At 44.0% G+C, this 16,405-nt stretch overlaps 1 protein-coding gene across 1 annotated transcript in view; it reads left to right on the top strand.

Moving 5' to 3' along the window:
• Positions 1-16,405, top strand: part of LOC117883854 (sorting nexin-29-like) — a 388,013-nt gene that overhangs the window by 131,618 nt on the left and 239,990 nt on the right. The window contains exon 9 of the mRNA XM_034783666.1: positions 8,271-8,387. Within this exon, the coding sequence (XP_034639557.1) occupies positions 8,271-8,387 (117 nt within the window). The remainder of the gene's footprint in view (positions 1-8,270; positions 8,388-16,405) is intronic.

Genomic DNA, 16,405 nt, shown 5'->3' on the forward strand with positions numbered 1-16,405 from the left:
CATTTGGGTAAAGGCTCAATACAATAAAGAAAGGGTTGTAATGAATTTTTATCCTCAAGACATGTACCTTTCTAGCTACATGTTTCATTTAGTTATTCAAAGGCTGAGTCATTATGAAGGTGGGATGTTGATCAGTTGTTTAGAAAAGAAATTGAATTTTAACCTGGTTTAAGTCTATTTCATCCCAAAGTTACTCTGTTACATAGCAGACATTCACATTTAATCCACATTTCCATAGTTAGTGGGCAAGTAATGAGAGAACCATTCCATGTTGTATTGTTTCCTCAGAATTCAGGAAACATAACCTGCTGCTAAGGCCATTTGCAGAATGCGCATATTTAAGAATTATTCTCTTAGGCTCAGTTACATGATTTGCTGTAAGCCTGTCTTCATTACGCCTACTTCTATTATTAGTATTCAGCTCCCCCAGTTATATTGCACGAGGATGTTAGTTTTCTTTAATTTCAGTAATACAATGTATTAAATCCCCTTTCTCTCTGAATACCATGATTCAGAGCATGAGCTCTATAGCTACCATCATAGGTACTCAACAAGTAACCTTCAGAACCTGATGCTATGCTGCTTACCTCCCATGAAGTCAAGCTCTGAAAAGGAAGGAAAGGAGTGTACCTTCTTAGCTCAATGTTTCTTCGAGACATCCTTAAGGTTAAAAAAATATATATAACTATTATATAAGTAAAACACTATCCTAGCAGTGGAAAATTTATGTTCCATATTATACTTGAATACTCAATTACTGCACAGATAGTGACACTTGTTGACATCTATCTAGGGCAGTGGTTCACAACCTATTTACCATTGTGGGCTGCATATGCAGCTCTCTTCATGTTATGTGGGCACATCCACACAATGTATATACTACCTGTATGGCCCTGAGGATGTCTGGGCTGCAGCTGTGTGCTGATCGGGTCACTGATTGAGAACCACTGCTCTAGGAGTTGAGGGCTTCCATACAGTCAACAGCTTACAATTTTTCAAGCCAGAATCATAATAGCTTTTTGATCAGTCCTGTTTTTAAAGCTGCCCTTGGACATTTAATTAAACATCACATTGTTTACTAATCTTCCCATGGCAACCCAACTTCTTATGCTGGAGATCACATCCCTGCATTTTTTGATTCATTTTAGTATGTAATAGACATTTAATTTTAGTATGTAATAGACATGTTAACTACAACCACAGATTTCCAGAAGTGTTCTAGAAGAGTCTAGAAGTTAGAATAACTTGGAAGAGGTTGCCTAGCCTCACATGTGGTAGATCACTGCTGTCCCAGCTGATCCTGATTGGCTAGGGATCAGATGGCTTGTTCAATTCTTAGACCTAGCTAGGAAAGGACAACCTGCAATGCCTACGAAGAGTCAAGGACCTCATGTGCGGGGATGAGCTGAAGATGGGCAGTTGGTTGTGGTGACCGGTGCTGGCCCAGTGGAGATTCCTGGTGGTGGTGGTGGGAACTTTGGGAACCAGCATTCTGTGGAAGAGCAGGAAAGAACGGAGAGTAGGGGGGCAGAAGACCCTTTTGTTTATGCTGATTTTGGGACTATTGTCTGAGTTTAGTAGCACCTCGCTGGGTAGTGCCAAGAGACACTGCTGCCTGGAGAGGGTTTCCATGGGGGGGAGGCAGGGAACTGAGGCAAAGTGAATAGTGCCAGGATGGGCCCACAACAGGACACTGAAGAATCTGATCCTGCCACCATATCTTTTCAAACTCACTGATTGAAAAGGTGAGCTGTCCTTTATCTCTTTCAAAAAGAATGTTTTCAAAAACTGAATCTTAATTATCTGAGGTATGTCTTGTTAATTCTGTGCATGCCATAGCTCTAGTAATGGCAGTAATAATATCTTAGGTATACTATTGTGACATACATTGTCTCCATGGGTCCCACATTTCCTGGTGGATTTCACTAGCCTCAGAGGCTCACTGTGACCCTCCACATAGCCCTTCCCTCTCTAGAGGCAGGGGTCACAGCCTACTGAGCCATTTTCATCATAAGCCAGCAAGGGAGGTGAGGAGAAGTTATCCTCCCTTGCACAGTCTCTGTTCTCTCTCAGTTTCAGTGATTAATAAGGCAGGCAAAGGGGAAAGCCCAGGCCCACCCTCTACTCCAGGCTCCAGCCCAGGGACCCTAATAGTATCAGCAATGGTAGCTGATCTTTTAGAAACAGGACACATACAATTTCCTGGTCTACTTCCCCACAGCAGCCCCCACTTCCTCAAGCTCCACTTCACCCTTACCTCAGGGCCTCCTTCCTTGTGCCTGATATGGTGTATACTGCTCAGTTTCTCCAACCACGCAACTTCTTCCCACAGCTCCTGATATGCGCACCTCCCTGATTAACTGGGAGGCTTTTAACTAGTTTCAGCCAGCCCCTGATTGGCTTCAGGTGTCCCAATCAACCTAGCTGTCTCCACGGCTTTCTCGAAGGATCTTAATTGGCCCCAGGTGTCTTGATTAACCGGGAGCAACTGCCATTTTGTTACCATGGTACCTCTTCACTTCCTTTCTGTTGAGGTCGGTGGGTCTACTCATGTGCCTGTAGTTAAGCATGTCTTTAAGTACTCTGCTGGATTGTGCCAAAATGCTGAGCACCTCACAGGATTCACTAGGGTTACCATACGTCTGGATTTTTCCCGGACATGTCCGGCTTTTTGGGCTTCAAATCCCCGTCCGGAGGGAAATCCCAAAAAGCCGAACATGTCTGGGAAAATCGGGACATGCGGGGCCGGCGGTGCTGGGCCGGGGGCCGGGGCCGGGCTGGCGGTGCTGGGCCGGGCTGGCGGTGCTGGGCGGGCCAGGGGTGCTCGGCCGAGGGCTAGCCCAGGGCCATCACCCCAGGGCCCGAGCCGACCCAGGCTGGAGATGCCGGGGGGGCCAGACTGGGCCGCGCCTCCTCCCCCCACCCCCGCCCAGCTTACCTGCTTCAGTCTTCCCGCGAATCAAATGTTTCGCGGGAAGCAGGGGAGGGGGTGGAGTTGGGGCGGGGACTTTGGGAAAGGGGTGGAGTTGGGGTAGGGGCGGGGCTGGGGGCGGGGCCGGGGCCCCGTGGAGTGTCCACTTTTTGGACACTCAAAATATGGTAACCCTAGATTCACCCCTAAATTAAATCACAGTTTACTACAGCTTAATCGGACCTCTCCCAGAATCTCCTTTTTCTTGGTCTTTTTGGCAACTTTTGGAGAATTGGTATAGTGGGCCCCAATGTCCATACTGCACCATAAAGCCTTTCCAGATTTATTTTCTCATTCAGTAATGTAGCCATCATTCTAGCTCATGCCTTAGCTTAAATCATACCAAAGTGCTCTTGTTAGGATGGTTGGTTTTCAAAATCTACAGAAGCTGAGTCTTGCCCTTCTCTATAAATGCAATAGAAGTCTGTTGAGAAAGTAGTGTCGTGTGTGTGTGTATGTGTGTGTGAGAGAGAGGATATTAAAAGCAAAAATATCAGCACTGAAAATACTGTGTTCTGGGTAGGTTTATGGACGCAGTCACATTTCCCACTTCATTTGTAGATACAGATTTTAGCAAACTTCTTCAAGCTGCTATCACTCTCTGGGTTTTAGGGGAGGCCTGGACCTTTTTTATGATCCCATGCTGTTTCCTCTTAAATACTAATATTAACTGTGGTCCTTTCTTCACCATTCCATTGTCTTCACTCTGCCTCTTCCCTTATTCTGTGTTTGTTGCACGGCCTGTAGCTGGTGGAGAGTTTCCGCATTATATTCATGTCTCTGTTATTGGGGGTGGGGTGGGGGCAGGGTTGCATCTTTTTTCGGCTGGGTATAAACAAGCCAGTAAATTAAAAATCAACCTCTTTCTGCATTAGTCAAGTCAAGGGCTGCAAAAATGCCACTTTCTAAAATACTTCAGGTAATTACATTATTGGTAATTAACAGTTTTGGAAAGCTATCCCACAGGATCAGATAACAAAGTCTTGGTTTTATGATTTCCACAGGTAATTCCAGATGGTTCTTTGATTAATCGATTAATATGAAAGTGTGTTAGTCATGTGATTTTAATAGAAACATAATATGTCAAACTATAGAGGACCACATGTTGAGGATGCTGCTTATTTTAAATATTAATGTGGTTTTAAGATCTCTGTTGATCAGATTGTATAGTTTTAATTGCATATTAGTGGCTATTAGTGTTCTTTAAAAATGCATAGAGTTAAAGCGGCTTTTGAAAACCAGACTTCGAAAGCCTATACCTCTGAGAGGCGTTTGGAGGAGCTTTATGCATAAATGCGTCAGTCAGATTTTCTTTCTCCTTTGTCTTTCATGTTCCTTCTGGAGAAACAATGAGTATTTTTCTAAGTAATTGGATTATCCTGGATCATTTATTGCTATTCCAAAGAAATTTTCAGTCCTCTTAGGAGCCAGAGAAATTTTTAAGAGAAAAAAGTAGATATTGAAAAGAGGTAAATAGATTGCTTATTTGAAAGAAAGCACTGACTGTTCTGAAGTTCTAACTGTAAACAGAAACACCAGGAAAGATCCCAAACTGAAATAGTCCCATAGCTACCTGTGATAGAGGTGGATTTCAAAGCAAACAGCCTGACATGGAGTTAGTGGTAGAGGTATGGCAGGTGGTAGAGCTATGGCATGCACAGAATTAATAGCATTAATTCATTATTTAAAGTGGTCGATATTAGCAGTTTTGTTAGTGATGTATATAGTGTCACTTGTGAAGAAGTAGACATTTTAACACCACTTGTGCCTAATCAGAGACTATTATGTATGAGGGCAGATCTACAATTAAAATGCTGCATTGGCTCTCCTGTTGACATAGCACTGTCTATGTAGAGTGTTAGGTCGGTATAACAATGTCACTCAGAGGTGTGGATTTTTCACACCCCTGAATGATGTAGTTATAGACCTGGCTTCAGTTAAAATGCAGAAATTGTGTTTTTAGGTATCTTTTATTTTGACTAAAATAAGCTTACTAATTTACTAGCAAGTGTTTGAAGTTAAACAGCCTTCATCAAGATTGATGTTCAGTGAACAGTTGGGATTTGAATACATAATGCCATAGTTGTTGGTGTTGGAAGTCTTAATGTTTTGATCTTATCAAAAGAAGCCCGAATAGATTAATTAATGAGGAAGTCTCTAATCAAATGAGGCTGAGGAGTGAGCCCCGCTAATGGGATTAAGTAGAACAGAAAAGCATGACAAGTACAGAAACAAAGGCAGTGAATTAAAATTGCACACAACAAGCAAACAACTGATATATTAATGCAGTGTTAAGGTTTCCTAGTTTAAAAAGTCAGAAAGTTCAAAGCTGAAGTGTCAACTCAACCATATTACAAGTTTTGCATATTTTGTTATATATAATTTAAAATTAACACTGTTAGTATTAAACTTCTTATTTAACCACACAAACAGTGATAGACGTTTCTATGTATGTTCTGCTGAGTTAACATTACTATGAGAACCTTCACTTTTGAATTTTCTGGTAATTTTAAAGTTCTTCCCTATAGCACCACAACAAAGAGAGCGAGTGGTTTGTTTAATCTTTGTGACCATTTAATAATTCACAATTCGCTGAGGTTCCCACAATTGTTTAGACATTGATGACACAGGAAACAAAGAACTGGCCTTAGCCCAACTCTTCGTCTGCACTAGAAGAAAGACAGGAGGCCATGGATGTAGTTTAATTAGGCTACAACAGTGGTTCCCAAACTTTAACAACCTTTGAACCCCTTTCAGTAAAATGTCAAGTCTCGCAAACCCACTCCTAAAAATGAATATTTCCAGGGATTTTCTCATTTACCTGAGTATAAATTATAAAAGCAGTGATCTTGGAAATATAAAATTTGTTTTTATGACATGCTTATTACACACTGTTTATTATTAAGCGTCCCTGGCCTCTGTTTGCCAGAAGCTGGGAATGAGCGAAAGGGGATGGATCATTTGGTGATTACCTGATCTGTTCATTCCCTCTGGGGCACCTGGCACTGGCCACTGTCGGAAGACAGGATACTGGGCTAGATGGATCCTTGGTCTGACCCAGTAGGGCCATTCTTATGTTCTTATTTATCATTACAGTATTTTTATTACATTATGAAAATGGCAACACACTTCCAAGATCTCACTTTCGTAGCTTGTATCACTTTGAATAAGCCTATTATAAGACAAGGCTCCTATGTTTCATCAAGGAATATCAGATGTGAAACAGCATGAAGGTATTTAAGAAGCCAACTCAAAGAGTTCCTCCTACACAAGCATTCAGGTCTTGAGCAGTCCAGGCAAACAACGCACGTTACAATAAAGCTTAAACGTGTTCATCATAATAATTTTAAAAACAATACTAGCTGCCTTTTTAATTTTAAAAACAGCAAAAAATAGCCACCTCCCTTTCCATTTCTTATAAGGGGTCTTGAAGTTTAAATCTCAGTGTGATAGAGATGCTTGTTTTGATCCTCTTAGCTCTTGGAAGTCCAGGGGCTCCGGTCTGCTGACCCCGTGCTCCCCGAGGTTCCTAGGGACAGCTCTGGCCACCATTAGGGATTTTTTTCCCGAGAACCCCCTGTAACATTTCGTGAACTCCTAGGGGTTCACGAACCTCAGTTTGGGAACCACTGGGCTACAATAATATCTGGGAATACCCAGCAACAATTGTATGGTGAGGGAAGGAGCGGATTATCTCCCTGCTGTTCCAGACGTAGGAGCCCCAAACAGTCTTACTCAGTTGCCTTAAGAGATGCTTTCCTTCAAATCCTTTTCCAATCTATTTTATCCAATAACTGTATCCCTTCTATAATGTACCCACACTGGACATCCGCCACAAGTTTTATATATTAAGTTGTGACATAGCCTGCTTCCCGTCCCTTGTGGGGAAGTAAAAAAAACCCCAGTCTGCTTTGGCCAATTGGCAGCGATGGAAAAATTCCTTTCCAGTCTCCCAAGCAAAAGGGCAACTAGTGTAATGCCCACAGCAGATCAAAAGGGAACCCAGTTGTTATGCCAAGTTCGTGGGTGGGTGCTGCCAGCCCAATCCTGGTAAAGAGGGCCTCTACAGGGGGCATAAATACTCGCCCCCCCCCTTTCCCAATCACACACATTCTTCTGATCAACAGGAAGGGAAGTGAAGTGACTTGTCCTAACTTGGCCCCAACTGCTTCCTGCTCTTCCTGTCCATCCCTATAAACTGTTCCCTATATTCTCATGTGCTGTAAGGGAGCCCTTAAAAAAGGCAACACCTCTTTCCTTCCAGGACAAAGACACCTCCTTCTCCACTCTCCCATAAGATGGATAGGTGGTGTGGTACAGACTTAAAGGACATTTTGCCAATCGTGTAAGTTAGAGCAGCTACCCGGGCATCCTAACTTCCACTGGGCCTGGTTCCCTGCTCCTTTGAAGAGGAGATCTACTCTGAAAAAAATAAGTCATGTAAATGGCTGCTAACAAAATCCAGACCTGTTCTGCACATTACTACAAAATAGAATGTAGTCATGTATTATTTAGACCATTAGAAAGTTTTGTTTTAAAATCAATATTTAAACAAATTATATTTTTATGTAAATATACCTTTCTGTAAGTAAAATGTTGGAGGTCAATATTCTCTTTCACCATAAGTCTGAGTTTCATCTTTGTTTTTTTATGCAGCAGCAAAAGGTTGCGTTATTTGGTTTCTGGGACTGTGCAAATACCCTTTCCTTTCAGCCCGATTTGTTATCACAAAATATCATACAACTTGGGACAATTTGGTAGTTTCTGCTTGAGTGGGATAGTAGGAGCATTGCAGGGCACAGCTCTGGAGCAGAGCTGTATATGAATTGCCTGTGTGCACTGCTTCTAATTTAAATTACTTCTATTAATCCATTACTTTTATGAGCGCTTTTCATTCATCCAAACAATTAAACCGACAATAGTATCATATGAATTACTACACTATTGGTCCCTTGTCACCCACCTTTCTCAGATACAGGATATAAAGTTTGAACTGAAATGTTGTGTGATCAAAGTAGATGCCAGTATCTGCATTACAATTGCAAGGTTACCTGGTTGGTATGAGTCAGGCCAAGATTTTTATGTGTTGTAACTGCATTTGTCTGTCATTAATGTTACTGTCCAAACTACTGCGTTAACAATACTATGCATTAATTAGGAAATAAATATTTTTGATTTCACAGGAACTGTATACATGGATATGAAACTATATTGTAGATCTTTTCAATATAGAGAGAAATGTCTTCATCTCGGGAGCTTTGTTCTCTTCTATCTAACATTTTGGTTGTATGTCTTTCAGGTGGCAGAAATGCATGGGGAGCTTATAGAATTCAATGAGCGACTACACCGTGCTTTGATGGCTAAAGAAGCTCTTGTATCCCAAATGAGGCAGGAACTCATTGATTTGAGAGGGCCAGTAAGTGTGTTTGTGTATTTCACAGCTTGCTTATTCTCTAATTTTCAAAATATACTACAGCGTAATAGTTTTAGAAGTTTTTCCTATTGTAAAGGTCACTTTAAATAAAATGCCTATTGTTTTATAAAGAATAATGTGGGTAATAATGCATCTGTCAATAACTCATGACCTCTAGTCTCTTCCTTTGTTGTTTATCTCGTCTTTAGCAGTATTCGTTACCAGAAATTGAAAAAGAATAGTAAAATTAAATTGGCATTTGAACCAAGAACTCATAAATTGTCCTTTATCTTTATTACTAATGTGAATTTTTTATATTGAAAAGTTGGCACAATACATTTAGAGTAAATCTAATTGGCAGCTTTTCAAGTAGCGGGTTACATGTATTACCTGTAAATGTTCAGACATCTATAGTCAATGTATTCTGAAAATACTTTGTAATGTTCCTAGGGCAATTCAGTTTCTCAAAGATAAGCTAAGGACTTTTGGAAAGAATATAAAGGCAAAGTATTTCAGACATGGAGTGATAAATATAAATAATTATGTTATATACTAGGCATGGATGTCCTGATAAACACATCAATGTCCTAAAATTTCTTCATGAAAGCGACTGTTCTGAGCAGCACTGGCTCCTAGAGAGAACCTTTCAAAGTACAAACAGGAGTCAAACAGGGCTGTATCATCACTCCAACCATGTTTGCAGTTTTTATTACCGTCATTCTTTACCTAATTGCTGGGAAGTTTACAGCTGGCGTTGAAATCATTTACGGAATGGATGGAAAGCTATTCAGGCTTAGCAGGCTGAAAGCCAAGAGTAAGATTTCCACAATATCTATTGTTGAACTTCAGTATGCTGTTGACAACACAATCTTTGCCCAGTCTGAGAAAGATCTTCAAACTATCTTGAATGTGTTTGCCGATGCTTACACATGTCTTGGTTTCACTCTTAATATCAAGAAGACTAAAGTGCTCTATCAGCCCTCTCCAAATGAGCTATTACATGCCCCATCTATCAAAATTAATGGAGTGGCACTGGAGAATGTCGATCATTTCCTCTACCTTGGAAGTCATCTTTCCTCCAAGGCAGATATTGATGCAGAAATTCAAACTCCCATGGAAGATGATCATACTCTGTAACGAGTGATCGCCCATCATCATCATACTAGGCAATTGAGTTAAAAGATGCTAAGGCTTTAGAGACAGTTTGTTGAGTTTCTCAAACAAAAAAGGGCAGGATAAAAAGGAAAATAGAAATGAGACAAACACAATCTGTGGGAAGTTTCATAGCTTCACCTTCACATTGTCTGAGTAGACCGGAAGAAGGACAGGAGACACTTATTATGAATTTTAATCAAGCCGCAACTTCATTATATAGATGTCTGGGACTACCCAGCAGATAAAGTGTACAGTGCAGGCAAATCCATGTTTATTCAAATCAATTCTCCGGGGCTTTCACCAGCCCCCCTTTGTTTCCATCAAGGTCCCCCAGCTGACCCATGGCTTGGACCTTACCATCCACCACCCTCGTAAGAGGGTTAAGGTGGGCTATGAGAATGGGGTGTGGGCGGGGGGTTGGCTCCCTGCCATACCAATCAGAGGAATCCCCAACCCCCTCCCCCATTCTGTTCCTTTATCCAGTACCTCCTTTTAAGTCCTTTACCAGGCCATTTATCTTGTCACTGGCTGCCTTCCCTATGGAGTACCTGCACTGGACATCCGCCCAACCTTACAAAATAAGTTGCGACATATAGCCTACCACCTTTTCTTCTTACCAGAAAAGGTCCTCCCTCACACCCGCTTTGGGGAAGGCAAAAAAAACCTCACTCCACAATTCAAATGGTGCGGGAAAAATTCCTTCCCAGCCCCCCTTTAAAAGGAGCAACTAGCGTAATGCCCACAGCAGGTCCTAACCCAGCCTTCCATTCACCTCCACTAGGGGAAGGTGGGTGCCGGCTTCCTCGCAGCATGGAACAAAGAGACTTGCTCCACCCAGGTTTCAGACCTTTATGCCCTTCAGACCTCAGATTGTGGGTGGGTGGGTAAAGGTGAGTCATTGCTGCAAAGCTGACCAACGAGCACCTTTTTTACAGCAGTTTCTAACCTCCTTCCTCCCTCCCCCGCCCCCTCCCCCATAAAGCAGAGCTGTCCTTCCTGGGTAAGCCCCAGACAAACTCTGCCCCACCTTAGTTGTGGTGCAGTCATTAGCAGTAACTACTGGGCTGTACTTGCCACGTCCCCCTACACAGTCTCTGAATTCTACCTCCCTCCCCAGCTATGGTTCCTCAGCTCCCAATTCTCTGAATCCTCTTGCTACATAGTCTATCTCCACTCTGCATTATAAGGCTGTATTTCCACTCCCAGACTCCAGAATGCTCTGTTTCTGGTTTCTTCCTCCTGACTATCTAACCCTCCTTTCTTTCTCCCACTCCCAAATCGACTCAACTCTCTCTGCTTCTGCCCCATTCAGCACATTACACTACTTTTCCAGGTCTCTTCCCAGTAGCAGATATGTCCTTTTGAAATAGGGCTTTCAGGTTCTTCTTGCATCATCTGCATGGGAGGCAGTTTTCCATGGAGGAAGAGAAAACTGTGCCTTTCTTCTCCTTTACAGAATTCCATTCTTTCAGGCTGGTTGCTTGCTCAGATCTTGGTGTGGTAAACATTAAGCTCTATGTGTAGTGTTCTTCATGTACTACATATTATGCAAACAACAATAGGGTAATAATAGCTGGACCAAATTCTACTCTTATGTATTGCTGTGTTGTTAAAATCTGGAGGGTTCTTCTTGGTCGCTATTGTATTCCACTAAGGGTTACACATATGCATCATGTCCCTGGAGTCTGAGAATTTGAAAATAGTGTCCACTGGTCCACATATGTGCCCTGGCTCGTGTCGTGCTTTCATCTGAGACGATAAAGCATGTCTCCCATTCCTCCTCACCGCCATCTGGTCCGGGTCGGAACTTTCAGTGCCCTTGTCTCTGACGCACCTTTAAATACACAGTTGTTAATAGCTTTTAGAATTTGACTTTTATAGTAGTTTTACCAGTCTTATTGTAGTTTTATCATAGTTCTTAGTAATTAGTGTAGATAGATTGGGGGTTTGTTTCTCTATCCTCCCCTTCCCCATACTCACATGTGGGTACTGGACTATGCCCCCAAGCTGGGCGACCTCACACCCAGTGCATTAGCCTGAAACAATGAGGAGCATTCCCCTTGCCATTGAGTCCAAATCTGGCTCCAGGGGAACCACACCTATGGACCCCATGCCGGGGCCTAGTTGGGAGGTAAGGAAGTATACCCCTAAGGCTGATGTATTGGGAACCTTCACCTGCCTCTCCATTGAGGGCCTATTCTAGTAAGTGCTCGGATAAGCTGGGTGGAGGAGGAACCCTTAGCTTGGACCCAAGAGTGCCACCGGAACCAGTGAGATTTCCCTCTTCTTCTCCAGATGAGACAGTGACTAGTGTCCCCTTCAGCTCCGGATGACTTCAGGTATTTCCAAGAACTGCTGTGCAGAGTATTGGGGAACGCCACATTCCCCTAGAGGAAATCCAAGACACCCAGCAGAAGCTCCTGGATATCCTCCATTCCTAGGCACCAAGGGTTGCATTGCCTATTAATGATGCCATTCTCGAGCCTGCTAGGACAGTATGGCATGCACACCTACCCCCAAAGGGGCAGAAAGACACTATTACATTCTGGCTAAGGATTCTGAGTTTCTCATCTCACTTCCTCCCTCCAAACTTCCTGGTTGTTTAAGCAAGGAATGAGCCAGACAACAGCACCCTCGCTCTACACCATCTGACAAGGAAGATGTGCATTTGGATCTTTTGGGGTGTAAGGTCTTTTCCTCAGCCAGCCTCCAATTTAGGGTTATGAACAATGAGGTGTTACTAAACAAATATGACTTCCTGAATTACAGCAAATTTGCTAAATTTGCTGATAGCCTTCCACAACAGGATCAGACTCATTTTCCGGAGCTCACTGAGGAAGGGAAGCTGGTAGCAAGAACAGCGCTCCAACTGACAGTGGATGCAGATCCTCCAGGACCATGGCTGCAGCCATAATTATGTGTAGGGAATCCTCTGGCTTTCCTAGTGAGGTACAGAACACTATCGAAGAGCTCTCCTTCGATGAGTCCCATCTATTTAATCAAAAGATTGATGAATTGCTACATAAAATCAAGGACTCCAGAACCACCCTTTGCTTGCTGGGCATCTACACTGCCACCCTGAAGTGTAAATTCTACCGCCCACCACCCACCCAACACTATAGATTCCCCTAATTCTACCCTCAGAGACCTTATGAGCAAGGCTGCGTGTCTGTCACGGAGGTCGTGGAAGTCACGGATTCCATGATGTTCCCTGACCTCTATGACTTCCTCAGTGGCTGCTGCAGCTGGTTCAGGGGCTGCTGCAGCTGGTTCAGGGGCTGCCATCGGCAGCAACAGTTTGGCTGTGGCTCAGGGCTGGGGTCAGGGGATTGGGATGTGGTGCCATGCTTACCTTTGGGGAGGGGAGAGCTCCCCAGAAGTAGCCGGGATGTCCCTGCAGCTCCTAAGCGGAGGGGCCAGCGGGCTCTGCGAGCTGCTGCCCCTGCCTACAGGCATTGCCCCCACAGCTCCCATTGGCTGCGGTTCCCGGCCAATGGGAGCTGCGGAGCTGGTGGTCATGGTGGGCCAGCGCATAAAGCCCCCCTGGCCTTCTCTCCCCCGAGGAACCTCAGGGACATGCTGGCCACTTCTAGGGAGCTTGTCCATGACTTTTTCTAAAAATACCTGTGACTAAAATGTAGCCTTACTTAAGAGCCACCAAGGAAGTAACAGAAAACCCAAAGATCCTGCCTCCTGGGACACCCTTCACTGGTTTCCACCTCACAGCCTCAATCTCCGACTAGGAGATATTTATGAGATAACCTTGAGGGCAGCCAATCATATTGCCAACCACCTCACAAGCACCCTGCCCCCTTTTGGGATCATTTCATAGAATCATAGAATCATAGAATATCAGGGTTGGAAGGGACCTCAAGAGGTCATCTAGTCCAACCCCCTGCTCAAAGCAGGACCAATTCCCAACTAAATCATCCCAGCCAGGGCTTTGTCAAGCCGGGCCTTAAAAACCTCTAAGGAAAGAGACTCCACCACCTCCCTAGGTAACGCATTCCAGTGTTTCACCACCCTCCTAGTGAAATAGTTTTTCCTAATATCCAACCTGGACCTCCCCCACTGCAACTTGAGACCATTGCTCCTTGTTCTGTCACTGCCACCACTGAGAACAGCCGAGCTCCATCCTCTTTGGAACCCCCCTTCAGGTAGTTGAAGGCTGCTATCAAATCCCCCCTCATTCTTCTCTTCTGGAGACTAAACAATCCCAGTTCCCTCAGCCTCTCCTCATAAATCATGTGCTCCAGACCCTTAATCATTTTTGTTGCCCTCCGTTGGACTCTTTCCAATTTTCCACATCCTTCTTGTAGTGTGGGGCCCAAAACTGGACACAGTATTCCAGATGAGGCCTCACCAATGTCGAATAAAGGGGAACGATCACGTTCGTCAATCTGCTGGCAATGCCCCTACTTATACAGCCCAAAATGCCGTTAGCCTTCTTGGCAACAAGAGCACACTGTTGACTCATATCCAGCTTCTCGTCCACTGTGACCCCTAGGTCCTTTTCTGCAGAACTGCTACCTAGCCATTCGGTCCCTAGTCTGTAGCAGTGCATGGGATTCTTCCGTCCTAAGTGCAGGACTCTGCACTTGTCCTTGTTGAACCTCATCAGGTTTTTTTTGGCCCAATCCTCTAATTTGTCTAGGTCCCTCTGTATCTGATCCCTACCCTCTAGTGTATCTACCACGCCTCCTAGTTTAGTGTCATCTGCAAACTTGCTGAGAGTGCAGTCCACACCATCCTCCAGATCATTAATAAAGATATTAAACAAAACCGGCCCCAGGACCGACCCTTGGGGCACTCCGCTTGAAACCGGCTGCCAACTAGACATGGAGCCATTGATCACTACCCGTTGAGCCCGACGATCTAGCCAGCTTTCTATCCACCTTACAGTCCATTCATCCAGCCCATACTTCTTTAACTTAGCGGCAAGAATACTGTGGGAGACCGTATCAAAAGCTTTGCTAAAGTCAAGGAATAAAACATCCACTGCTTTCCCATCATCCACAGAGCCAGTTATCTCATCATAGAAGGCAATTAGGTTAGTCAGGCACGACTTCCCCTTGGTGAATCCATGCTGACTATTCCTGATCACTTTCCTCTCCTCTAAGTGTTTCATAATTGATTCCTTGAGGACCTGCTCCATGATTTTTCCAGGGACTGAGATGAGGCTGACTGGCCTGTAGTTCACCGGATCCTCCTTCTTCCCTTTTTTAAAGATGGGCACTACATTAGCCTTTTTCCAGTCATCTGGGACCTCCCCCGATCACCATGAGTTTTCAAAAATAATGGCTAATGGCTCTGCAATCTCACCCCCCAACTCCTTTAGCACCCTCGGATGCAGCGCATCCGGCCCCATGGACTTGTGCACGTCCAGTTTTTCTAAATAGTCCCGAACCACTTCTTTCTCCACAGAGGGCTGGTCACCTTCTCCGCATACTGTACTGCCCAGTGCAGCAATCTGGGAGCTGACCTTGTTCGTGAAGACAGAGGCAAAAAAATCATTGAGTACATTAGCTTTTTCCACATCCTCGGTCACTAGGTTGCCTCCCTCATTCAGTAAGGGGCCCACACTTTCCTTGATTTTCTTCTTGTTGCTAACATACCTGAAGAAACCCTTCTTGTTACTCTTAACATCTCTTGCTAACTGCAACTCCAAATGTGATTTGGCCTTCCTGATTTCACTCCTGCATGCCTGAGCAATATTTTTATACTCCTCCCTGGTCATTTGTCCAATCTTCCACTTCTTGTAAGCTTCTTTTTTGCGTTTAAGATCAGCAAGGATTTCACTGTTTAGCCAAGCTGGTCGCCTGCCATATTTACTATTCTTTCTACACATCGGGATGGTTTGTTCCTGCAACCGCAATAAGGATTCTTTAAAATACAGCCAGCTCTCCTGGACCCCTTTGCCCTTCATGTTATTCTCCCAGGGGATCCTGCCCATCTGTTCCCTGAGGGAGTCAAAGTCTGCTTTTCTGAAGTCCAGGGTCCGTATTCTGCTGCTCTCCTTTCTTCCTTCTTTAACACTCTTTTCCCAAGCTTGAAGTGCAATAACAGTGGACAAATGGGTGCTGAACATCATCCACCATGCTATATGATCTAATTTATTATGCTACCTCCTCTGACCCCCCCTCCATATCCCTTCTCAGGGATCACTCTCATGACAGCATTCTCACCCAAGAAGTGAATTCCTTGCTATAGTGACTGAATGTCAAGAATACCCAGAATATCAAGGAATGGGGTTCTATTCGACCTACTTCCTCATTCCTAAGAAGAAAGGCGGGTGGAGACCCATCTTTGACCTCCATCCTCTCAATCGCCTCATCCACAAACTCAAGTTGGCAGCTATTATCCCATCCATAGAAAAATATGTGATTTATTGCTCTTGATATGTAGGACACCTATTTTCACATCAATATCCATCTGGCCCGCAGATGCATCCTGCGATTCATAGTCAGCTCCCACCATGTCCAATACAGGGAACTCCTCTTCAGAATAGCCACTGCTTCCAGAGTCTTCACCAAAGATTTCTCTATTATAGTAGCTTATATCAGACGTCTTGGGGTCCTGGTGTTTCCATACCTCGACATCTGGCTCCTAGGTGCACGCTCCAGGCTCGAAGCCTAAATTTCAACCTCCATGTTATTTAGCCTTCTTTCGTCCCTCAGAGTCAGCATCAATGTTGAAAAATGGATCCTAGACCCCACGCAATCCCTGGATTTGATAGCAGCCACCATCAGTTGAGTCACAGCATGGACCTGCTTACCAAGGAACAGGTTCCAGGCAATGAGAGAAATCAGAACTTTCATTGTCAACAATCCTTATGTACTGGCCAGGACTTGCCTTCTTGGCCACTT

This window comes from Trachemys scripta, chromosome 10, assembly GCF_013100865.1.
Source record: "Trachemys scripta elegans isolate TJP31775 chromosome 10, CAS_Tse_1.0, whole genome shotgun sequence".
Taxonomy (NCBI): Eukaryota; Metazoa; Chordata; order Testudines; family Emydidae; genus Trachemys; species Trachemys scripta.